General features: G+C 42.4%; 1 protein-coding gene across 1 annotated transcript in view; it reads left to right on the plus strand.

The window, feature by feature from the left end:
* The window catches only part of cftr (CF transmembrane conductance regulator), a 178303-nt gene that overhangs the window by 111473 nt on the left and 40117 nt on the right, over nucleotides 1–26713 (plus strand). The window contains exons 12-15 of the mRNA XM_086009187.1: nucleotides 7948–8042; nucleotides 15499–15585; nucleotides 21211–21958; nucleotides 25529–25657. Of these exons, the coding sequence (XP_085865313.1) occupies nucleotides 7948–8042; nucleotides 15499–15585; nucleotides 21211–21958; nucleotides 25529–25657 (1059 nt within the window). The remainder of the gene's footprint in view (nucleotides 1–7947; nucleotides 8043–15498; nucleotides 15586–21210; nucleotides 21959–25528; nucleotides 25658–26713) is intronic.

Here is a 26713-nt window from a genome sequence, read left to right on the forward strand (position 1 = left end):
AAGGGAGACAGACGAAAGGCTGGAAACTATAGACCAGTTAGCCTAACATCTGTGGTTGGTAAAATGTTGGAGTCCATTATTAAGGAAGCAGTAACAGGACATTTGGATAAGCATAATTTAATCGGACAGAGTCAGCATGGTTTTACGAAGGGGAAGTCATGTTTGACAAATTTGCTCGAATTCTTTGAGGACGTAACAAACAGGGTGGATAAAGGGGAACCAGTGGATGTGGTGTATTTGGACTTCCAAAAGGCATTTGACAAGGTGCCATACAAAAGATTACTGCACAAGATAAAAAATCTCGGGATTGGGGGCAATATACTGGCATGGGTGGAAGACTGGCTATCTAACAGAAAACAGAGAGTTGGGATAAATGGTTCATTCTCGGGTTGGCAATCAGTAACTAGTAGTGTTCCGCAGGGGTCAGTGCTGGGACCCCAACTCTTTACAATCTATATTAACGATTTGGAGGAAGGGACCGAGTGCAACCTATCCAAGTTTGCCGACGATACAAAGATGGGAGGGAAAGCAGTGAGTGAGGAGGACATAAAAAACCTGCAAAAGGACATAGACAGGCTAAGTGAGTGGGCAAAAATTTGGCAGATGGAATATAATGTTGGAAAGTGTGAGGTTATGCACTTTGGCAGAAAAAAGTCAAAGAGCAAGTTATTATCTAAATGGAGAGAAATGGCTAAGTGCTACAGTACAAAGGGATCTGGGGGTCCTGGTGCATGAAACACAGAAGGTTAGTATGCAGGTACAGCAGGTGATCAGGAAGGCCAATGGAATCTTGGCTTTTATTGCAAAGGGGATGGAGTATAAAAGCAGGGAAATCTTGCTGCAGTTATACAGGGTACTGGTGAGGCCACACCTGGAATACTGCGTACAGTTTTGGTTTCCATATTTAAGAAAAGATATACTTGCCCTCGATGCAGTTCAGAGAAGGTTCACTCGGTTGATTCCGGAGATGAGGGGATTGACTTATGAGGAAAGGTTGAGTAGGTTGGGCCTCTACTCATTGGAATTCAGAAGAATGAGAGGCGATCTTATCGAAACATATAAGATTGTGAGGGGGCTTGATCGGGTGGATGCGGTGAGGATGTTTCCACTGATGGGTGAGACTAGAACTAGGGGGCATAATCTTAGAATAAGGGGCTGCCCTTTCAAAACTGAGATGAGGAGAAACTTCTTCACTCAGAGGGTAGTAAATCTATGGAATTTGCTACCTCAGGGAGCTGTGGAAGCTGCGACATTAAATAAATTTAAAACAGAGATAGACAGTTTCCTAGCTGATAAGGGAATAAGGGGTTACGGGGAGAGGGCAGGGAAGTGGATGTGAGTCTAAGTTCGGATCAGCCATGATCCTACTGAATGGCGGAGCAGGCCCGAGGGGCCGTATGACCTACTCCTGCTCCTACTTCTTATGTTCTTTATGACAATAAATAAGTTGCCTAAACTGGGGTTGAACAAACGCAGCTGCAATATATGTAACATTGCCCATCTTTCACCTCTGCAACTGACCTTGTACACCTTGGCCAATCACCTATTATTACCTTTGCCAGAATCTGGCACTGGGCACGTCTGAACAAGCTACCATCACAACCTTTCACGAGTGCTATATTCATGGCTGTTTGGTTTTCTCTCAATCACCTTAGCTGTAGCTGAGGGATGGACAGTTTGACTCTTTTAGTATTAATTCAAGCTTTCCCAGAGCTCTGTCTTCTCTCTTCTGTGTGCTAATTGTAAAAAAACTGGAAACCCATTCTTTATTAATATTGCACAGCAATCTTACCACATGTCCCTTCTTGATATCAATAGCCTCCTCCAGTTATCATCCAACTCTTATCCAATCTTGCTTGCGATTGCCCTCTGCATACATCAGTGTTGTTCACATTGCATAGCCTCAGTGTTCCCAGTCTTCCCCTCCAGTCTTCTTACTGCAATAGCTAAATAACTGCATCTCGGTCTTCTCCATGCCCTTCAATGGGGCAATGAAAATTTTAGCTTTTAGAATTCAAAGAGAAAGTTTATTCATCTGTTTTACAAGTCTAACCAACATCCACCATCACCTAACTGCTAATGGCTCCACTCTTAGCCCTTAGCGAGAGGGTTCGAGTACAAGAACAAGGATGTCTTGCTGCAGTTGTACAGGGCCTTGGTGAGACCGCACCTTGTGAGTATTGTGTGCAGTTTTGGTCGCCTTATCTGAGGAAGGATGTTCTTGCCATGGAGGGAGTGCAGCGAAGATTCACCAGACTGATACCTGGGATGGCAGGAATGACGTATGAGGAGAGATTGGGTCGATTGGGCTTATACTCGCTGGAGTTTAGAAGAATGAGAGGGGATCTCATGGAAACTTATAAAATTCTAACAGGATTGGACAGACTGGATGCAGGAAGGATGTTCCCGATGGTCAGGGAGTCCAGAACCAGGGGTCACAGTCTAAGGATAAGGGGTAAGCCATTTAGGACAGAGATGAGGAGGAATTTCTTCACCCAGAGAGTGGTGAACCTGTGGAATTCTCTACCACAGAAGGCAGTGGAGGCCAATTCATTAAATATATTCAAGAAGGAGTTGGATATATTTCTTAAGGCTAAAGGGATCAAGGGGTATGGGGAGAAGGCAGGGACAGGGTACTGAATTTGGATGATCAGCCATGATCTCATTGAATGGCGGAGCAGGCTCGAGGGGCCGAATGGCCTACTCCTGCTCCTATCTTCTATGTTTCTATGTTTCTATTTATCTATCAATATTCTTAGTCTCACTTATCTCCTCTGACTTTAAGTGGGACTCCTATACCTCCTCCATTGCTAAAGCTGCTCCCAAGATACAGGAAACTTTTTTTTATCCGGCACCGACGGGACCGACGTTGTGCCGGTTCATCAAAAATTCCGGATAACCGAAAGCTACAGTAAAAGATACGGAGAGCTGACAGCTCCGTATAAAGCAACAAACCCTGTTGCTTAGCAACAAGTGCAGAACAATGGCCACAAGTTCCAAGCGTCTCTGTAGCTTAGCAACAGCTGCAGCCACACCCTTGCACAGCAACAGATCGAGGAAGGCAAGTACAATATGAAGTAAAACTTACCTGAACCTACTCCTGAATTTTGCCGGTTAACCGAGATTTCCGGTTATTTAGGTGCCGGTAAATCGAAAGTTTCCTGTACTTGGGTTTCCTGTTTTGTGTTAAACACGTCTTATCCCCTCAAAAACCTTTAACTAACTATGAGGATCAAATCCATCCAAAATGTGATTACTGCTCCTTTATTTGAGGTAGCTTTTCCAGCTCCTCTTTCTCACTGCTGACAGGATATAGCAGGCAGCTAACTTGCTGGTTATTATCTGACCCTTCTCTTACCTCCAGCTTCTTATTCTAGTATAACTTTGCTTATATTCTATCAATACTACTATGGTCAGTGATCTTCTAAACATTTCTGTCTTGTTCCTTCTAACGAACACTGTCCTACATGCTCTGTCTTCTTCTGCACCCCCACTGTGTTGAAGGCAGGACTCGCTACACATACTCCTACTGTAACTCATACTTCCCAGCATCTCAGTATTTTGGAACGATCTAAGTTTTACATTCCTCCTATAACCTTCAGGCTTTTCCAACCAAAGTTTGACATCACCAAAGTACTAGTTGCTGATTTACCTAATCTTCCCTTGTACTCTTTTCAACCTTGGTGGTGCCCTGCACTATGGGCCTTGGCATTTCACCTTGCTTTCTCAAAAAAAACATTCATTATGAAAAAGAAACTGGATTAAGCAATATAACCACTGTTTTAATGTGATTAGATTTATTGTGAAAGGGGCATGAACTTTTAAAAATCCTTGGGAGCTTTAGATAAAATAAGTAGTCACTCCTTGTTTCCATTTTGAATCAAGCATGAAGATTTGGAATGTGGAGGCACACAGCAAGAAAACTTGGGTGGCATTACATTACTGCACTCCAAACACCATTACCTGGATACTCATCACCTACATCAAAATGAGAGTCTGAAATTTCTCTATATCCGTGTTTGCACAGCAGTATCTCCACTCACTGTTACCATTTGTGTTGTCGGAATTCACGTTTTAATTCATTAACAAATGAATCATTTAAATTGATCATTTGTGCTTTGCTCTTATTCACAAGCAGTTCATTTTTTTTAAATAACCCTGACGCACAATATACTTTTATGGTTGATGGTTTAATTATTGACAATGAAGAACAATGAGGCACTCAGAAAATTGTAACTATTGTGGCAAAATAATTCACTAAGATTTGGGTCCAGCATGCCTGATGCCTAAGTTAGGCCTTTATTTTTCACACCATCTCCTTCTCTATTCTATCTGTGCTAGCCTTCATCACACCAGAAGAAAAAACACAGAATGAAATTAGTTGGCTGCTTAAAATGTTTTTTTAAATAGGACAGTGCACTGCACACTATCATTTGAGCAAGATTTAAATGAATAAATATTTAACAGGGAATACAAAGCACACTTTCAAACCTGATCTAATGTGGAAATAAATCAAAGCAAGTTAAACATCAATAAAACAATTTAGAAGACAATCTGTTAAAGAGTGCAAACAGAAATGCTAGCCAGTAATGCAAAGCATTATTTCGCAAAAGGACACAAAAGTGGAGATTTTTTGACAATGGATCCATTCATTGTCAATTCTTGATGTAGTCACCAGTGTGCTAAACTTCAAACTCTTCTTATTAAATTTCTATTCATCTGATATGTCAGTTTTTAGGTTCAGATTTTCATATAATTTTCATACTTTATTTCATCTTGTGGTAGTCAGAGGTATAAGTTCACAACTACTAAATTCAAGGTGTGCTCCACATCCACACAAAATATCCTGTAGCAGTCACACCATGAGGTACTGGGGCAAAATTTGCCGTCATAAAACGGTGAGGCTAATGGCGTTCGCCATTATTTATGTGCAAATGGCACAGCAACTTCAGGTGAGTGGCAGATGCGAACTTGAACGTTAATATCCAAAAGTCACTGTCCGAGTTGGGCTGTTAGCTTCACGAAAACGGCAGCTCACTGTCTGCCTTGCCATTGAAATGCATTGAACGGCGTAAAGTTGCTATATTTGCGCACTACTTATGAACTAAACTCGCCACAGAAAGTTAAGTCTTGTCATTTCAAGTCTAAGTACCCTTTTAATGATGTAATAAGTGTTAATTACTACCAATCAACCTCGCTGGCACTGAAAATTAACTATTACAAATGTGGAGTCTCAGTCCTTCAAGAATTGGAGAATTAAATTTTAAATTAAAACTTTAAAAAAAAATTCTTTATGTCGTTTTCTCTCTCTTAATCCAGTCTTCCTTTCCCTCTTTGTTTCTCTTTCTGTACCTGATTTGACATTGAATTCACCCTCTCTAATTTACATTCCTTCTCAGTCCTTGCGTTGTTAATTTCACAATTCTTCAATCTGATTGGTTAAGGAGATAAACTGTTGCTTGTCCTGTTCACTCAGTGGTCCCAGAAGCCCGGTTTCCCTCGCTGTGATGTTATCAGCTCGCACTTTCAGCAACTTACCATGCAAAATGTTTTAAAAGCTAAATGTACAAGGGCAAGTCTAACTAATGGCAGACGTTGTTAGATGCCCCGCTATGGCAAGTTATGGCTCATTATTATTTTATAGTAATCTGAATGTAACTAGTTTACATTTTTTTGTTGATATGTCCTTTTCTTTTTTATCATAGAAACATAGAATCATAGAATAGTACAGCACAGAAGGAGGCCATTCGCCCATCGAGTTTGCGCTGGTTCTTTTGAAGAGCAATACCATTAATTCCACTCCCTGGCTCTTTTACCCATATCGCTGCAATTCTTTCTCCTTCAAGTATTTATCCAATTCCCTTTGAACGCTACTATTGAATCTGCTTCCACTACCCTATCAGGCAGTGCATTGCAAATCCTAACCACCTGTTAGTTTCTTCCTTTTCCTGCACCACCTACTATACCCTGGACAGGAGATTGGATTTCTAACCAGCTGCTCAGAGGTTGAGGAGAATGGCCCAGCAAAACTTGCCCTCCAATTTTCCCTGATTTTTCTTGGCAAAGTATCTAGGCCTAGAAATTCAGTTTGGGCCCGCCAGCTGGCTTGCGCCCAAAAGTTAGCGCTGCACGCGGAGCCAGTTGCGCCCGTGAGATATTCAGTTTTTGCGCCCCAAGTCGGAACCGGGCGCTGTTCCAGGGAGTGCCCGCCCCCGCTTGGGGCGCTGAAACTGAATTTCAGCGCTCTAGGTGCCGCTGCGCCACCCGATGCGGTGCGGCAGGCTGCGGTACTGCAGGCCTCCTCCTCTTAAGGTGGAGGTGCCTGCAACGGGGAGATCGCCGCTGGATTGTGCCGGCAAATGAGCCCGGCACCACGGAGAAGTGCCGGGCTCGCTGAAAGCAGCCGGCAATGCCGCGGGGGGGGTGGTGGAGGAGGCCGGGGAAGGAGGTGCAGGCAGGCGGCCGCCGAAAAAGCGGCCGGCCGCACCTCCACCTTTATGCGCCCCACTAAGGCTGCAGTAAGGCCCTGGTCTCCAGATGTTAGTAGCGGCCGCCACGGAGGAGGCGGCGGCAACTGAATATGGGGGTCGGGCCGGCGTCGGGGCGGAAACGGGGCACTGCGCACACCGATGACGTCATCGGTGCCGGCGCAGCGCTACCGGCTACCGCCGCCATTACCGCCGAGCTCAATATCAGCACAACCCCCTCTACTGGCGCAGAGGCCCTCTTTGGGCCTTAACTGGGCGCAAAGCCCACTGAATTTCTAGGTCCTAGTCTCTGTTGAACATCTCCCTCCAATGTCACAGCTGAGGGTGCGAACATTGGGCTAGATTTTCGTGGAGCCGTCAGGCAGGGTTTCAGGCGTGTGGTGGAGGGGGGAAATCCCGAATTTGGGGGTCCCAACACCATCCTGCCCAAAACCCCGCCCCACGTAAGTTTCAGGGGCGGCGGGTACCTGCCCTGCACTGGGACCCGCCGAAACCCCAAAACCAGGCAGGAAGGGATTAGTGCCAATTAACTGCCTGTTAACAGGTAGTTAACAGGCGGTTTTTAGTCTAATCCCTATTTTGAGGGGTTTCGTGTGGGTTTCCCGACGGCTCCAAACCACGCCAGGTTAGAGCAGGCGGGCCGTCGGGTTGAAGGAGTTGGAGGGGTCGCGATGTTGGTGCTCAGGTGAGTGATGGGTGCATGAGTGTAAAGGTAAGTGTGTTTGGTGTGTCTAAAGTGTGTAAAGAACTTTTACTTACCTGTACTTACCTTCACAGCCTTTCTTCCTGTAGCCGTCGGGAGCGCATCATTCAGCCGGTACTTAAAGCTGAATGGCTGCGATCTGTGAAAAGTGACAGCCTTCAGCTTTGAGTGCCGGTAAGAGTTCTAACTGAGTCTGTGCAGAATGACTCATGGTAGAACTCAGACTGTCAGTGTTTGACAGTTTCAAACAGCTGTGAAACACTGATATTTCATCTGTCAAGAACTCTTGACAGATGAAATTTCAGTCTGTGACATCACCTGTTGCTGGGTGGCCCTTAATTGGCCTGCTGAGCCTGCTGGGCGGGCTTAACAAGGTCAATCAAGGGAAAATCGCGCGGATTGGCTGGACGTCGAAGTAGGCGGGTCAAAAACCCGAAAGGGGAAGTCCCGCCTTCTTCCCGACAGGTTCGGGAAAATCTACCAGTGTGGGAAATCCTGAGCATAAATCCACATGCCACTGCACTGACTGCCTTTATGTTGCACCAACATCCCGGTTCAGCCAAATAGTTCATCTTGAATGTTACTCTGAGGACTTCCACATTGAACTTGACAGGATCCTCATTATTGACATTTTAGTCAACGGCAAGCAACAATAACACAAATCGAGTTCCTCAGAGCATATAATTGAAAGTAACAACTTTCACTACTGCAAAATGAAGAGTGCTGACACACTGACTTTTCACTCTTTCCCCCCAGGATATCACAGTGTTTCCTAACAAGGATAAGACTGTTCTAGGAGATGGAGGGATTACTCTCAGTGGAGGTCAACGGGCAAGGATCTCCTTGGCAAGGTTTGTATTACAAATTAACATCGTAACAATAGGTTTTAACAAAAGGGAAGTGGCGTGTTTGATTGCGAAGTTCTTTCCACTGAGAAACTCATTGTTCCTTGTTAGATCATCCTTTTATAACACTACCCTCTACAGATGATTCATTTTATCAACAAGTAGGATTTTGCAACAGCCTGTTCCTGACTGAAAATTCTCTCATCAGGAGATTGCCTTTCCACTGTGGCTAATTCAGTCAGAATGTTACATTAGGTAAATGCATTTTGTTATGCAGCTGTGGATCATTACTGGATGATTTTTGGGACAAGTTTCAGGATTTAAAAAAATCACATGTGTTCCTAGGAACTGATATAATAATTTGTATTTGTTTTTACTGTTTATGGTTTCCATTTTAAAATGTAGTTCTCTGGTGCCATGCTTCATTTCCCAGTTGAGAGTTTGGGCAGGCCACCTTTAACTGACCATTTCTGGGAGACATACGAGAATGACCCAAGGTGACTTTGTCCACCATTTTACCTCCTTCAACCTGACTCAAGTGCATTGGAGCACCTACATCTTATGCCATAGCATTCCTCACCTCAAGGAAATATTTTTAATTGCTTCTACTAAATACATATTTAGTGCCATAAAAATGAACAAGGGAAAATGTCCACACATGGATTAAACTTGCTCTTTGAATAGTGTACAGGCATGTACTATTGTAGAGCTGTTGCTGCTGCAGTATTAATATTCACTGTTGGTCATTGTAATGTTATTCACATTGCAGCTGATGATGCTTCAACTTCATACTTAGATAACAGCTTTCTGTAGTTTTCATCTCACCTAACGCAGAGAGACAGGAAGGCGTTTCACACACTTCAAACAGCAGTGATGTGTGAGTGAAATTAACATTACTGAACAGCAACAACAACAAAACAACAACTTGTATTTATATAGCACCTTTAACATAGCAAAACGTCCCAAGGCGCTTCACAGGAGTGTTAAAAGACAAAAAAATTTTTTGACACCGAGCCACATAAGGAGAAATTAGGACAGGCTTGGTCAAAGAGGTAGGTTTTAAGGAACGTCTTAAAGGAGGAAAGAGAGGTAGCGAGGCGGAGAGATTTAGGCAGGGAATTCCAGAGCTTAGGGCCTAGGCAACAGAAGGCACGGCCACCAATGGTTGAGCGATTATAATCAGGGTTGTTCAAGAGGGCAGAATTAGAGGGGGTGGGGGGTGGGGCGCTGAAGGAGATTACAGAGATGGTGAGGCCATGGAGGGATTTGAAAACAAGGATGAGAATTTTGAAATCGAGGCACTGCTTAACAGGGAGCCAATGTAGGTCAGCGAGCTCAGCGAGTACTTTGTCATTAATGGATGCTAATGTTGTAGTCTTAAAGAACTGTGTAACAATATTTGCCCAGGTACAGTTTAAAGTCGAGTCTGATGACAGTGTTTTAATTAACAGAAGTAACTGAACAGATGTTTTAGTCGGTTTTCAAAAAGGTAATGCTGTAGGAATGTCTAGTTCCTATCCAAAGACTGAGGTCCACTCAGGTGATCAAACAAAACAAAGTTTAATGGTAACTAACAGGTTTAAACAAGTAACTACAGGAGAACATCGAGTGTATGTCTGCTCAGTTCGGAGGCTCCACGAGGACTGCTAGGGCGGTCCCGTGGTTGACATCAAGACGTCATCACATTCTTCCCGCCAGTGGGGGATCACGTGATGAACGGCGTGACGTCATCGTGTTTACCCGCGCTGTTAAAGTAATCACGCTCTGTACAAGTAAACAGTATAAATAAAGATACAGACTCAGGCTGTAGCTAACATGTTGTTAAAGGGAATTATATACAAACGATCTGAGTCCTTTAGTGGCTCCGCCACAATGCCATAGTTTATGAGGTAAAATCTATTCAGTCAGTACCTGCACGCTGACAACTGATTTTAGATTCCAGAAACAGGACATGTAATAGTTTGTTCCCCAAAAATCTAAATGATTAATAAGAAATTGTTACTGTGTGCAGATTCTGATAATGTGTCACTGCTACCTTGCGAGCAAATAAAAGGGCAGAATAAGGCTTCATTTGTGCAGCTCCTGACATGCTAATGTTACAGGTCACAAAATTAACTTTATTCAGGGAGTGCCCCAGTCTTATAACTCATTGCTTTTTAATAAGTAGAACCGGTAGTAGATTTCTTAGTAAACACTATAAATGTTAATAACACATTGGGGCTGCATGCAGTTTTTGTTTCAGGTTCAATGGAAGTTTCCATCAAAAAGTGTACAACGTTTGAACAGATTGTGATGTATGTGGACTGTTGACTTAACTTTTGCAAAACTTAGCACATAACACAATGTTGTCACTGAACTGTAAATTAAAAGGAGGAAATATATTAAATAAATTAATCAAACGCAAAGAGGTTAAAACCCCTGGTCCAGATGGATTACATCCACGCATTTTAAAAGAATCTAGGGAAGAGATAGCAGAGGCATTACTACACATATTTAATAATGAATTAGAAAAAAGTGTAGTGCCAGAGGACTAGCTAACATAACACCTATATCTAAGAAGGGAGATAGAACATGTCCAGGGAACTATAGACCAGTCAGCTTAACATCAGTGGTAGGAAAAATAATGGAATCCCTACTAAAGGAGAAAATAGAAGAAAATCTAGAAGCCAAAAATATAATAATGAATAGTCAGCATGGATTTCAAAAGGGAAAGTCTTGCTTGACCAACCTCATTGAATTTTTTGAAGAGGTAACAGAGAGAATAGACAAGGGTAATGCAGTAGATGTAATTATCTAGATTTTCAAAAGGCCTTTGATAAGGTACCACATAATAGAATAAAGAATAAGGTCAGAGAATGCAGAGTCAGGGGACAAGTAGCAGAATGAATAGCTAGCTGGCTTCAAGACAGGAAGCCAGGAAGCAGAGAGTAGGGGTAAAGTGTAGCTCTTCACAGTGGCAGCAGGTGAGTAGTGGTGTTCCACAAGGATCAATGCTGGGACCACTGTTGTTCACAATTTATATTACCGATTTAGATTTTGGAATCAAAAACACAATTTCTAAATTTGCGGATGACACCAAATTGGGGGGGATAGTTAATACTGAGGAGGACTGCAACAAATTACAGGAAGATATTAATAAACTTGCAGAATAGGCATATAATTGGCAAATGAAATTCAACACAGATAAATGTGAGTTATTACATTTTCGTAGGAAGAATAGGGAGGTCACTTATTACTTGGAGAGTGCGAGCCTGCATGGGGTAGAGGAGCAAAGGCATCTTGGAGTACAAATACACAAATCACTAAAAGTTGCGACACAGGTTAACAAGGCCATAAAAAAAGTAAACCAGGCACTAGGGTTTATTTCTAGAGGGATAGAATTGAAAAATAGTGAAGTTATGCTAAACTTGTATCGAACCTTGGTTAGACCACAATTGGAATACTGCTTACAATTCTGGTCACCATATTATAAAAAGGATATAGAGACACTGGAGAGGCTGCAGAGATGATTTACAAGGATGATACCAGAAATGCAAGTGTATCCCTATCAGGAAAGGATGAACAAGCTGGGTCTCTTTCCACTTGAAAAAAGAAGGCTGAGGGGAGACCTAATAGAGGTCTTTAAAATTATGAAAGGCTTTGATAGAGTAGATATAGAGAGAGTGGCCGCGATTTTATCGGCAATGAGAGGGCAGGTTTGGAGGCAGGTCAAGGGTCAAAATCGTTTTGATTGACGATGGGTTTCGATCCCGCCTCCAAACAATTTTCCCAAGTGTTGGGTCCCCGATTTGCGTATGGACCCGACACCTAGCGGCGGGAAGAGGATTAAAGCCACTTACCTTCCTGTTAACAGGTAGTTGATAGTAGGTAACAGGCTCTTTTTCAATTTTGCTGCTTCTGCCTTGGGGTTCCTGACGTCCGGACACCACGCCAGGTAAGTGTGGCGTGTTGTGTGTCTTCTGTAGTGTTTCTGCATTGATGACAGCTGCAGAAGCGGGGTGAAGGATCCAATGGTGCACGGGTGAGTTTCAGAGGTAAGGAAATGTTGGGAAAATCATTTTTAATGCTTTTACACTTTTCTGTAGGTAAAAAGTTTTGAAATCGATGTCTAGTCCCATCTCATTGGGAGAACCTCTCTCACTAGTGACAGATCGCTTCTGCAACCTCACCTGCAGCTGCCATCTGTACAAGCCTATGGAGGGTATCACTGGAGAGCCTGGGTGCAAGAGCTCACCTTTGTACAGTGAGTGTCAGTATTTGTAGCACCTCAATGCTGTCAAACACTGAGAAATGAGCTGTCAAAGAAAAATTGTGTGTGGTCCCTTTGAGAAAACCAGCAGATGACGCATCATCAAATGACGTCATCTGACCGGCTTTCTCTTAATTGGCCGGCAAGCCCGCAGGGTGGGCTCAACAAGGTCAATCAATGTAAAATCATGTCTGTGGGCCGGATGTAGTTGGGGGCAGGACTGGAAGCCGGAAACTACCTGACCCACTCCCAACCCGCATCTATTTACAAAATCGTGGCCATAGTTTTCACTTGTAGGGAAGAGCATACTAGAGGCCATCAATATAAGATAGCCAAAAAGAAATTCAATAGGGAATTCAGAAGAAACTTCTTTACCCAAAGGGTGGTGAGAATGTGGAACTCGCTACCACCAGGGAGTAGTTGAGGCAAATAGTATAGATGCATTTAAGGGGAGGCAAGGCAAGCTTATGAGGGAGAAGGGAATAGAGGGTTATGCTGATAGAGTTGGATGAGAAAAGACAGGAGGAGGCTCGAGTGGAGCATAAACACCGGCATGGACTGGTTGGGCCGAATGGCCTGTTTCTGTGCCGTATATCCTATGTAATCCTATGTAAAAGCTAAAACGCATTGTTCATAACAGAAGTGATAGCTACTCAATATGTTATAGCTTGCTTTCATGTTCTAAATATTATACACACATTTACTCACAGCAGGAGAATCATAAAATACTTAGCTGTTGATGCAATTTGTTGCTTATTTCCTGATTTTTGATGCTACAGAGCTTAGCTATTGGAACTGGACTAGCTGTAACCTACAAATTTCAGCATCAAAAAGGAAAAAAATAGTTTTTTTTAGTGGACAGGTAGTAGGTCTGTGATTTTTATTATCAAAGAAGTTCAAAATTATCTTTAAGAACAGCGAAAGTTTCCTGAATTTTTGTGTTAATATTCAGGACCAGTTCTTCAGTTTTTATTCTTGGGCAAGTTTACACAGCATGTATGCAGTTAATTTAAATAGGAATTATGCAAGTAATAGTTGTTATTTACAGAGCTCTATGAATTAAGAAATGCTCTGCGATTTTGTAGGTTTGTGTAAGATTATTGTATAACATTAAGCATTAACAAGTTATTTTTTTTTGGTATTGAAGATATCCTAAATTACTGAAGACATCAAGGGTTAAAGATAAGATGTGAACTTTGGATATTTTACTCAGAATTGTCTAAAATTATCCAGCACAGAGGTTTGGTTAGTTCATTGGATTTAATTTCACTCTGGAATCTGGGATCAATTCCAGTCCAGTCTCTCTCTTGCTCTGTGAAAGCAGTTATGAGTTGTAAGTAAAATGAATATGGGTAGTCTTACTCAGTTCCCAGTGAACATGAATATAAATTTGGCTTAATTGAGCAACCTAATCTCAGAAAGGCTGTAAGAATGGCCAGTGTGAGAAATGGAAATGACTGTTTGCAGTATGCAGAACTCTTCTTGTGTTCGAGACAAGGCCATCATTTTCTTGGCAGTGGTAATAGTGACCAGTCCTGCATCAGCAAAAATCTAACAATCCAGCTATATGTAATAAGACCACAGAGAGGTGTCCAGTTTCCCCTATCATAGAGTACTGTCAGTATACCCAAAAAACTCTGCCCCTCAGGTTTCTGCAAAAATGCTTACAGTCTCATCTTTGGTGAGCAGCTGTGTATGACAAGGTTATTATTTTAGCTTTCCTTTTTTCATTTAAAGTGACATGTTTAGGACACAAGTATCTGATGTTCTCCCAACGGGGGGGGGGGGGGCGGGGAGGGGGGTGCAAAAAAGGTCTACCCTAAGATGAAACGTTCACATGGCACGTATTAATACATTTGTTTTTTGTATTTCTGCCAGTGAGGATACAAATCTAAATTTTTCTGCAGAAGCAGATTTAATCTTTGCAGAATGATGGTAAATCTGCTGCCACTCGTCCAGAGATTGTGTGCCATAACACACATGATCCAGCCACATTTACAAAGAACCTCTGCCTAGTGGCTAGTTTTTCTACAATGCCTGTTTGTGTTCAGGAATACTATGATGTCATTACTCATAATTTGTTTGCTGACATTTTTAATCAATCCACAATTGTACGGAAATTGAAGATCAGTTGGCACTTGCCTCACACTAGAACCAACTGTTTTGACTATGCCAACCTCAGGTTGGATCAGAGATATAGGCATAAAATATGGCTGAAGGTTACTGAGAAGTCAAGAAATCTTCCAAGAAATTAGGACCATCGCTGACATCCACAACACTGCAGGGTGTCCTGAAGCAGTACACAAAGAGAATCCAGCATGGACCATTAGTGGTGGAGCATCAACCCAAGATATATAGACTACACAGAAGGCACTGTCAGACACAAGAATAGGGCTGAAGGAATCATTTTACAGTTAGTATCACAGATATTCTGTCATTTGAGCAGGTGGTTTGAAAGTCTTGTGTGTGCAATGAATTGACCCAAGGACACCATGTTACCTGCTATATGTACTGGGTCAACAATTGAAAGCATATAAAGAGCTTTTTCTGACATAAGAAAGCTAACACAGCACAGATGCCAGATATGTTCTCTCAGCTGAAATGATAGAGGCAAAAGGTCAACTCTATTGTGACTCTACCACATACAATGAGAGCATGATGTTTGGTAAATCTCAATGTGGGCTCTTACTTGAGCTCAATGCTATGCCTCCTCCAACTAAGGCAGTATCTCTTGATCAGCTGGCACTCTAGCTGGTCCTGGCAATTATTGAATCAGGTTACATACATAAGATTGATCCCAATCTCTTTATTGAATCCAGTCAATAACATCATTATTAAGCTAGCACTGCATTTCTGTTCAGTGAATGCTTTGTTAGCAAATCTCAAGATATCAGAATTTCCTAATTGGTATCATGAAGTTAAAATAACTCAACTAAACTAAAAATGTGCTTACTAATTCATATGATTTATCAAGGCCTTTTAAACACAAACAGCTTTTATTTGCTAAGTTTTAAAAGATAAAATGGTGATAAAATTAATTAATTCACAGAATTTGTTGTTAAAACACTAATAGTAGTTGCCAATTTACCAGCAAACTGGTTGCTTCACAGTAACTTTGTTTATCTGAGGTTAAATAGGTTGTTTTCATTTTCAAGCCGAGTTATAAAAACATTATTGACTAACCGGCCTATTACTGTTTCTTTCTGTCTGTAGAGCACTGTATAAAGATGCTGATCTGTATCTACTGGATTCACCATTCAGTCACCTTGATGTAACTACAGAAAAGGACATATTTGAAAGGTATCTTTCAGAAACTATGGGCTGGATTTTTCCAACCTCGGCGGGTCTGGGGCGGGCGACGTCCATGACGTGTGGGGACCTTGCATCTTACTGGATCCTGCCATCCAAAAAGATTTTACGATGATGGGGCTTGTTAAACCTGCCCTGTGAGGTTCCCGGCCAATTAATAGGAAGCAGGCCTGATGACATTATTTGATGATGCGTCATCAGCCGGTTTCCTTAAAGGGGCCATGTCCAAATTGATGTTGACATTTGTGCTGTCAGTATTCTACAGCACTGAGGTGCTGCAAACACTGACAAGCACTGCACAAGGGTGTACGGCTGCACCCAGGCTCTCGCATGACTCCCTCCATAAGCACGCAGGGAGGATCTCTTCCCTTCCAATGGGCGGAAGAGACCTCCCCAGGAGACCAACGCAGTCTGGTTGCACATTGCACAGCAGGACACAAGCAAGGATGTCGTCAGGAGGACCAGGCTTCAGTGGCGCAAACCTTTCAATGATCTCAGTAGCCATAGTGTGGAGATGCCGGTGTTGGACTGGGGTGAACAAATGTAAGAAGTCACACAACACCAGGTTATAGTCCAACAGTTTTATTTGAAATCACAAGCTTTTGGAGCGCTGCTCCTTCATCAGGTGAAGTGGAGAGATGCATAAAGACACAGCTTATATAGTCAGAGAATAATGCCAGATGATTACAGGTAATCTTTCTAACTGCCATTTATCACACCTCGGCAGAGAGACAATCACAGCAGTCAAAGGAGTGAATGGTGTCCAAACAGGTTAGTCAGGAAAACATTACATCAAAGAACAATGAGGTGGGGTCACAAGGGGTCAAATGTTGCAGATGCTGGGGTCTGTATGAAAAACAAAAAACAGACAACAAAACATTTTTCTTTGCTGGAAATCACAGCAGGTCCGGCTGCATCTGTGTAGAGAGAACAAGCCAATGACGACTCGAGTCTGGATGACCCTATGTCAGGTGGGGTTACATGTAGCGTGACATGAACCCAAGATCCCGGTTGAGGCCGTCCTCATGAGTACGGAACTTTGATATAAAACTGATATGTAATATGTCAATGTTGAGATAGATTGTTCCAAGGAGGTGACAGTGGATAGAGAGATTACTTCAAACACTTCAAAAGTGCATAAAGCTCAAAAGTGGGTTCCAAATACTGAAGGCTGAAGCTTCTGAGATTGGAAAGTGACCAGCTGGAAAATGGTAGCTTTTATACCACCTTTGCAGCTGTGACCTAATGAAAGAGGTGGAGAGTTGTTCAGAACCCAACATACTTAACCTGGTGTGATCCCCGAGCGACAGGAACCTCGTGGAAAACTTGGGAAAATGCTTTGTACCTGGTAAAATGGTGATTAAATTGCTTTAAACACCCTCTGAACAAGCACAGTTGCATGACCCGCTGCTTAGTGGCGTGTCTGCAAAGCACAGGCAGAACCGGCACGAGGGAAACTCACAAGGAGGCGGGTTTAGAGCGGGATACCACCCCACTGTCAATCTTTTGGATTTTGACAGTGGACCCGCCTCTGAACCCACCCTCTGAGCACTGGCAACATTCAGCCCTATATTACAGATACAACATTCTCTGTAAATATATTCAATGTTCCCAGTCCTTTTCTTAAACACACAACGTAATGCCTATAAATAAATTGAATTATAATTGAGATGGGGGCTCTGTTAATGTATCATCACTGTATCTCATTCACTATGTAATATGAAGGAGATGTGACTTCCTACAGCGGTAGGCCACTTTATGCAATTGCAGTGAAGATATCTGGCAAATTCATGGGACCAGGAATTCCAATAAGGGCAGTAGATGACAACTTTATTTGTGAATGGCATATACTAATCTAACTTTACTACACAAATAACAAATGTAGGAAGTCACACAACACCAGGTTATAGTCCAACAGCTTTATTTGAAATCACAAGCTTTCGGAGCGCTGCTCCTTCGTCAGGTGAAGTGAAGAGAAGCATACAGGCACAGCATATATAGTCAGAGAAAACTGCCAGATGATTACAGGTAATCTTTCTAACTGCCCTTTATCACATCTCGGCAGAGAGATAATCACAGCAATCAAAGGTGTGAATGGTGTCCAAACAGGTCAGTCAGGAAAACATTACATCAAAGAACAATGAGGTGGGGTCACAAGGGGTCAAATGTTGCAGATGCTGGGGTCTGTATGAAAAACAGAAAAAAACCAAAAAACTTTGCTGGAAATCACAGCAGGTCCGGCCGCATCTGTGCAGAGAGAACAAGCCAACAACGACTCGAGTCTGGATGACTCTACGTCAGGTGGGGTTACATGTAGCGTGACATGAACCCAAGATCCCGGTTGAGCCCATCTTCATGAGTGCAGAACTTGGCTATCAGTTTCTGCTCGATGATTTTGCGTTGTCGTGTGTCTCGAAGGCCGCCTTTGAGAATGCTTACCCGAAGATCGGAGGCTGAATGTCCTTGACTGCTGAAGTGTTCCCCGACTGGGAGGGAACACTCCTGCCTGGCGATTGTTGTGCGGTGTCCGTTCAGCCGTTGTCGCAGTGTCTGCATGGTCTCGCCGATGTACCATGCTCCGGGGCATCCTTTCCTGCAACGTATGAGGTAGACAACGTTGGCCGAGTCACATGAGTATGTACCATGTACCTGGTGGGTGGTGTCCTCACGTGTGATGATGGTATCTGTGTTGATGATCTGGCATGTCTTGCAGAGGTTGCCGTGGCAGGGTTGTGTGGTGACGTGGTCGCTGTTCACCTGAAAGCTAGGTAATTTGCTGCGAACGATGGTCTGTTTGAGGTTAGGCAGCTGTTTGAAGGCGAGTAGTGGAGGTGTGGGGATGGCCTTAGCGAGGTGTTCGTTGTCATCAATGACATGTTGAAGGCTGCAGAGAACATGGCGTAGTTTCTCCACTCCGAGGAAGTACTGGACGACGAAGGGTATTCTGTTGGTTGTGTCCCGTGTTTGTCTTCTGAGGAGGTCTATGCGATTTTTCACTGTGGCCCGTCGGAACTGTCAATCGACGAGTCGAGCGTCATATCCCGTTCTTATGAGGGCATCTTTCAGCATCTGTAGGTACATCGCGTTCCTCCTCGTCTGAGCAGATCCTGTGTATTCTCAGGGCTTGTCCATAGGGAATGGCTTCTTTAATGTGGTTAGGGTGGAAGCTGGAGAAGTGGAGCATCGTGAGGTTGTCCGTGGGCTTGCGGTAGAGTGAAGTGCTGAGGTGTCCGTCTTTGATGGAGATTCATGTGTCCAAGAATGAAACCGATTCTGAGGAGTAGTCCATGGTGAGTTTGATGGAGGGATGGAACTTGTTGATGTCATCGTGTAGTCTTTTCAGTGATTCTTCGCCGTAGGTCCATAGGAAGAAAATGTCGTCGATGTATCTGGTGTATAGCGTTGGTTGGAGGTCCCGTGCAGCGAAGAAGTCTTGCTCGAACTTGTGCATGAAGATGTTGGCGTATTGGGGTGCGAATTTGGTCCCCATGGCTGTTCCGTGTGTTTGGGTAAAGAACTGGTTGTCGAAGGTGAAGACATTGTGATCAAGGATGAAGCGGATGAGTTGTAGGGTGGCGTCTGGAGATTGGCTGTTGTTGGTGTTGAGTACTGAGGCTGTCGCAGCGATGCCGTCACCGTGTGGGATACTGGTGTAGAGTGCCGAGACGTCCATCGTGGTGAGGAGTGTTCCTGGTTCACCTGGTCCGTGGGTGCTGAGTTTCTGTAAGAAGTCTGTAGTGTCGCGACAGAAGCTGGGGGTTCCCTGTATGATGGGTTTCATGATGCCCTCGATGTATCAAGAGAGGTTCTCACACAGGGTTCCTTTGCCTGATACGATAGGAAGTCTGGGTGTGTTGGCTTTGTGTCCACAGAGGGCAGTGTACGCCAGCTCATTAAATATATTTAAGAGGGAATTAGATATATTTCTACGGGCAAAAGGGGTTAAGGGTTACGGAGAGAAGGCGGGGACGGGATACTGAATTAAAGGATCAGCCATGATCTCATCGAATGGCGGAGCAGGCACGAAGGGCCGAATGGCCTACTCCTGCTCCTATCTTCTATGTATCTATGTATCTATGTATCTTTGGGAGGCAGTAGAAGTCTCCCATGTGGGGAGTACGTGAGATGAGAGCGCGTAGGATGCTCTGAAGGTCTGGATCGAAGGTCTTGATCAGTCTGTTGAGTTGGCGGGTGTGTTCTTTGGTCGGATCTGTGGGTAACTGTCTGTAGTGTTCCTGGTTGTCAACCAGGATCTTGGGTTCATGTCACGCTACATGTAACCCCACCTGATGTAGAGTCATCCAGACTCGAGTCGTCGTTGGCTTGTTCTCTCTGCACAGATGCGGCCGGACCTGCTGTGATTTCCAGCAAAGTTTTTTGTGTTTTTTCTGTTTTTCATACAGACCCCAGTATCTGCAACATTTGACCCCTTGTGACCCCACCTCATTGTTCTTTGATGTAATGTTTTCCTGACTGACCTGTTTGGACACCATTCACACCTTTGATTGCTGTGGTTATCTCTCTGCCGAGGTGTGATAAAGGGTAGTTAGAAAGATTACCTGTAATCATCTGGCAGTTTTCTCTGACTATATATACTGTGCCTGTATGCTTCTCTTCACTTCACCTGAGGAAGGAGCAGCGCTCCGAAAGCTTGTGATTTCAAATAAAGCTGTTGGACTATAACCTGGTGTTGTGTGACTTCCTACATTTGCCCACCCCAGTCCAACACCGGCATCTCCACATCACACAAATAACATACATGGTTTTACTCTAAACATTTTATTTACTTTATTCAGATCTGTCCATAACTCGTTTGCTTGAAAACATAGTAAATTACTGGCTACAAATATTACTTGGATTTTTCTTAAACCTTTAAATTGATCATTCCAACCACTCAATATCTTCTGAATGATGGAAGTGATGGACTTTAGTAATGACATTACAAGAGTTATGGATTGTTGTTGGATGAAGGTTTTCTTTTTACAGAGTTTATGCTTCCATTAGCCAAACACAGAATATCAGGGCTTGGTGGATCTTTAACATATTAGTCATGCAGCAGCTCAGTTTTCATTTGTGTTGCACTTAACAGAAGACTGATTGTTTTACTAAATCAGCAAGGATGAGCTATGACATTGCTTCTGAATTTTCACTGATTGCACCAATTCAGATTTAATTGGATTTCTTTCAATTGTTTTCAGATTTGGCCACTTCATATGCAATTGGCCTGTTGTTACTCCCCGCCCCATTCCAAGGGCATGCAGCTATATAGGATATTAAATAACAGATAAAGCTGCTCATGAAACTGATTATATAATCAGGAAATCTGAATCCATGATGTTCCCACGCCTATAAAATAGTCAATTGTGGGATTGTTTGTTGGTTAACTAACTTTAGTGTGTATATTTCAGCTGTTAAACTGCGCCCTCAATCAAATGATACATAATCTATTCACTTTTTGTGTCCAAGTGCATCAGTAAACACTCAATGCAAAACATGAAGCTTTAATAGGCACAATTGCTTATATTTAGATTAATCTCTCAAAAGTTAAATAAATCAGCTCTAATTGCTGTGATGTAAATGGACTAGATTATAATTCATGCTTTTTTTTGGAAACAGTTGTCTTTGTAAACTGATGGTGAACAAAACTCGAATCCTGGTGACTTCAAAGCTGGAACATATGAAGAAGGCAGATAAAATTCTGCTCTTGCACGAGGGGCACTGCTATTTCTACGGAACCTTTTCTGAACTTCAGGGTGAAAAGCCTGACTTCAGTTCACAGCTGCTGGGTTCGGAGCATTTCGATAGCTTCAGCGCGGAAAGAAGAGACTCGATTCTCACTGAAACCCTTCGCCGGTGCTCCGTGTCCTCAGGAGATGGGGCTGGTTTGGGAAGCTACAGTGAAACTCGAAAAGCATCATTTAAGCAGCCCCCAACAGAATTCAATGAGAAAAGAAAATCATCACTTATAGTCAATCCAATAACATCAAACAAAAAATTTTCCCTCATACAAACAGCTATATCATACCCACAGGCGAATGGTATGGAGGATGCCACCAGTGAGCCGGGTGAAAGGCATTTTTCTCTCATTCCAGAGAATGAACTGGGGGAACCCACAAAGCCCCGCAGTAATATTTTCAAAAGTGAGCTTCCATTTCAGGCACACAGACGGCAATCTGTACTGGCACTCATGACTCACTCGTCAACATCTCCGAACAAGATTCATGCACGACGCAGCACTGTACGCAAAATGTCCATGGTTTCTCAAACCAACTTTGCTTCTTCGGAGACAGACATTTACTCAAGGCGCTTGTCTGAAGATGGCAGTTTTGAAATTAGTGAAGAAATAAATGAAGAGGATCTAAAGGTATGTTAAAACACTCCAACACTGCAAGTTATAATATGACATTCTCCATGTAGCCTCTCAATAGTCTTCCAAGAAATACAGCAAAATCCTTAAAATGCACAACAATATAAAAGAAAGAAAGTCCTATTTAGAATACTGATAACCTCGACAAATTGGCCACAGGAAGAATTACTACTTGGAGATTCCAAAAACAAAAAACGATATCATTAACATTCCATCAGAAGTGTTCGAGCTTTAACAGGATGCCTGAAATATTCGAATAGGATTCTGTTGTATATTGTTCTGCATTAAACTTTAGCGATTGGCTTGGGACAAAGACATCGGGAAAATATTTAGAAACAATTCCCGTCCAAAGATATATAGCTAGGAATAGAATATATGGAGCTTATAGGAACGATGTTATGTCACTGAAGTCAATTTCCTCACAGAGGATACATAAATTTGAATAGGATGGCTTATGCCATCTGTACTGTCAATAAGCAGGATCAATTCAAGTTGTCTTAACTGTGGAATACTGAATTTATTCCTCAAAGAAAGGCAATTAATACATTGAGTAATTGACAGGAATAGTACTGTACTTCTAGCTAGTAGTATAGAACTGTAATGGTAAATAGAAACATAGAAGACAGGAGCAGGAGTAGGCCATTCGGCCCTTCGAGCCTGCTCCGCCATTCAACGAGATCATGGCTGATCATCCAAACCCTAGCACCCAGTCCCTACACAGACAGCCATCCCACCCAAGCCCTATCCCCGTAACCCCACATATTTAATCCCCCCTAACACTAAGGGCCAATTTTTATCATGGCCAATCAACCTAACCCGCACATCTTTGGACTGTGGGAGGAAACCGGAGCACCCGGAGGAAACCCACGCAAACACGGGGAGAATGTGCAAACTCCACACAGTCACCCGAGGCCAGATTTGAACCCGGGTCCCTGGCGCTGTGAGGCAACACTATGCCACCGTGCTTAACCACTATGCCACCGTAGCTCTTATCCTATGCACTGGGTCACAAAATATTAATACTTTTGTTTTTTTTTCAACATTTAATGTTCATGTCAATTTCAGTAACTTTTCTTTGAAATGCCCATGAGTCTCCCTACCACAAGCTTTACCATTTATTCTACTGATGTAAGCTGTACTGATTCTAGCGACAATTTTACAAATATTTATGACTTACAATTTTGTCTGAAATCTCACTGTGACACTCTGGTATCTATGTTATTTTTAAATAGATTGATCACAGGGTTTTAATGGGTTTGCAGTATGCCCCAGTGATCGTAGTGGTGAAGCCACCAAACTCGGCAAGGCTGTTCTCCTCTTTCAAATGGTTTTATATTATCATATTTGTGGCAAGCCCCTTGTGATCATTGCAGCATAATGGAACTTTAATTCAAACAGCAAAAAAAACTCCCCAGATCTGCTTGTCTAGTCAGATCCCTTTGATTAACTTTTTGGTGGCCCTTGCTGTCTGGGGCACAAGAGGCATCTGCTAGTCTCAAGGTAACGTGGTGGTGGAGGATGGCAGTGATTATGTCATTGATTTGCAATGTTAACATGACATGTGACTCACATCTACGCCACAAGAGTAGTAACAGAGGTGGAGGTAGAGTTTCCGCTTTGGGTGCAATCATCGATTCCGGCGCAAATTGCGCCCATTTTGAAAAGTGTTTTTGCCCCCCGCCCCCAGAGTTTCCGCTCAAGCTCATACGCAGATCGCCGAACGCAAAATCTGTCATGCAATCGAGCTGCGTTTTAAAACTTATTTTTTTAAATAAAATAGTTTCCTTTAAAAAATATTCCTTGATATTTTCGAGTGGTGCAGTTTGATTAATGCAGCTGAAAATGGGTTTATCACAAAAAATAAGGATTTTTAATCACAGTGCCAATCCACCACCTGAGTAACCCGATTTTAAATTACTTAAAATGACTTTTTATAAATATACAAAACTATTTTCTAGTTAGGTTGGGGTACAGTAGACAGTTCCTTAGTAAAAAAATTTTTTTAATTCATTCAAAACGTATCTATTAGTGTCCTTGCACCCAAAAGATCTAGCTTAAATTTCGGTGCCTCCTCGAAGGCCTGTAAACGAGCGCCATTAGCGGAAACTCCCAGTGGTGATTAATTCACCCTGAGGGGGCGGGGCCTGCTTCTAGCACGATGTTTGCAAAACTAGCGCCAAAGATTGCAGAAACTCGAGTTTCGCTGAACGCAATTTGTGCTTAAAATTTTGCGATCTTTTGTGCCGATATCGGGGAAATTGTGCTGCAAAAACCAGTGCAAACGAGCGGAAACTTTGGGGGTGGGGGTGGTGAGATGTGATTTGAGCTGACCTACTGCTCGATGGAATCTGGATGTGCAGCAGTGATTGTCAAGATGCAAAAAATCCTTCACAGCATTGAGCTTTTTGACATTTCCACTTAAGCAAAAGCACTAAACTGATTTGGCTTTGTCAGGATTTTCATTCTTGTTTCTTTGTGTGAAGTTATGCTGAGGTGCAAGAAAAAATGAAAAATAAATCCGTTTCTTTTGTACTCCTGAAGAAAAGCAGTGTTAGAGAAACAGAACATGTTTATATTTTGGGCACCCAGTAGCAGCATAAACATAGGATCCTAGGAACTGAAGTAGGCCATTGAGCCCCTCGAGTCTGTTGCGCCATTCAGTGAGATCCTGGCTGATCTGTATCTTAACTCCATCCACCTACCTTGGCTCCAGAAAGCACTGCTGTCCTGGGTAAGAGAGAGTTAGATACCAAGTAGTACTCCCTGCACTTTGCCTTAAATCAACACCATCACATGGCATCAGGATGAGTTTTTCTATTGTGAAATAAAAATTCCAATTCGGAGACTGTTTACAAAAGGTGTAAATCAGTGAAAAACATTTGTAAAACCAGTGTCTGTCTGACACATTGGTTATAATACTAAATGACTGGCTCCCTTAAGCCACAAGTTCAAATTCCACTCTTAACTGACATTTCACACTTGGGTTTCCCTCTTGGCAAGTTTCAGCAGTCTTGGGATGGTCACCTGGACAAAGGAAGGTAAACTAGCCAGGGCCTCCTTTTCACACCACTCAAGCATTCTACTGGCAGGTCAACAATGAAGTGACATTGGCCCATCTATGGAGAAGTTCATAAGACAGACTCTCCCACCCTTCAGAGGAGAATAGCATGGCTCTTAAAAAAAACTAATTTTGTGAAGAGGTTGGGAACAAGTTTCAAAGCGTCCTTTAAATAGCTTTTTCATTCTCCTCTAATTAATTGAATAATGTATGTGTATCAAAGCTTTAAAAACTGGCAGGGTCACTACAGATCTTGTCACTACAGATCTTATGAGTATTTTCTCACAGAACCTGCATAAATGGTGTCAGCTAAGATGGATAGGCTGTTAAAGAGCTTCTATGTTTAGATTTAAGGATGTGGTATACATTTTACTGGGATTGAAATGAACCCTAAAGTCAAAAAAGGGATTCTGCAACTTAAACATTCCTGAAACTGAACAACTCAGTAATTATGGTGTAAAATAGAATTTTAGTTGTTGTTTTGAGCCCCTCTCTCTGCTTTGCTTTAGGAATGCTTTGTTGATGAAGAGGAAATCCAAAATGTTACAACCACATGGAGCACTTACCTCAGATACATTACAACTAATCGCAACTTGGTTTTTGTCCTCATCCTTTGCCTCGTTATATTTTTAGCAGAGGTAAGGTGATAAGTAGAAATGCAGCAGAAATAATGAGCTATTCATCTGTTCAACATTTTCCTTTTTTTCCCCAGTTGCACAATATAGTTTTCATACATTTAATGAAATGTAAATGCATTTCATGCTCTGTACGAGAACAATCACTATAAATTGTTAACTTAAAACAGTCATATACTATAAATGCAGTAAAACTAAAACCAAAAAGTATTTAACAGACCCTTTTTGTCTGGGAGGAAGATTTTCATCATAATGAGCTCCTGCACATCTGTTGCAGTGGTGCATTTTGCACAACTTCTGTTATTATATTGTGAGTTTGTAACGCAATAAAGCTTGGCCAAACACTTTTTTTTTGCACATTTCTCCTTTAAATAATGGTAGCACTAGAATGCTTACCCTTTGCATTTCACAAGTTTTACAAATCTGGATTTTGTAATAAAATATTATTATTGTTGCAATGCTTTAGAAACTAGATACAGGGATATCCGTTGGGAGGCCAATTCAAAAATGGTGGACATTACAATGTTAAAGGAGATTAGATTAATGAAGTTAATTATTTTCCAATTAACTACCTACAGAATGTTTTGAGGCAGAGTGATCAAGCAAAGTTTGGCTATCAGGTCTAGATTGGAAGTCAGGAGTCTTATGCCACGATACTATCTATCCATTCAATCTGCCTCCACAGCTAAACACCTACAGGCTGACATTTCCTAGCCCATTATTATCGCTCTCCATTGCTGCCTCTGATGTTCTCTCTTCACTGATGCATTTCACTAGAACTCATTATAATATTTGTTGGCATTGTCTTAAATCCCACCACTGTTGCTTGACTCATTTCAACAGGTTGGAGATCAGCAGTTACTGGATCAACACCTTTGAAATGTTGCCCTCCACAAATGATCTTGAAGTTTTATTCCTCATTCAGTAACTACCTTTAATGCAGACATAAATGAGGTCCAGCAGCAAATTAATACGATGTCTTGTTGAGAAAATGCTTGAACAAGTTAGATGCAAGATATTCTTACTTTACCAACAAAAAAGAAAGACCCACTTTTAGAA

The sequence above is a fragment of the Somniosus microcephalus genome, chromosome 16 (genome assembly GCF_052327205.1).
Source record: "Somniosus microcephalus isolate GS21.2 chromosome 16, FLI_Smic_1.0, whole genome shotgun sequence".
NCBI lineage: Eukaryota > Metazoa > Chordata > Chondrichthyes > Squaliformes > Somniosidae > Somniosus > Somniosus microcephalus.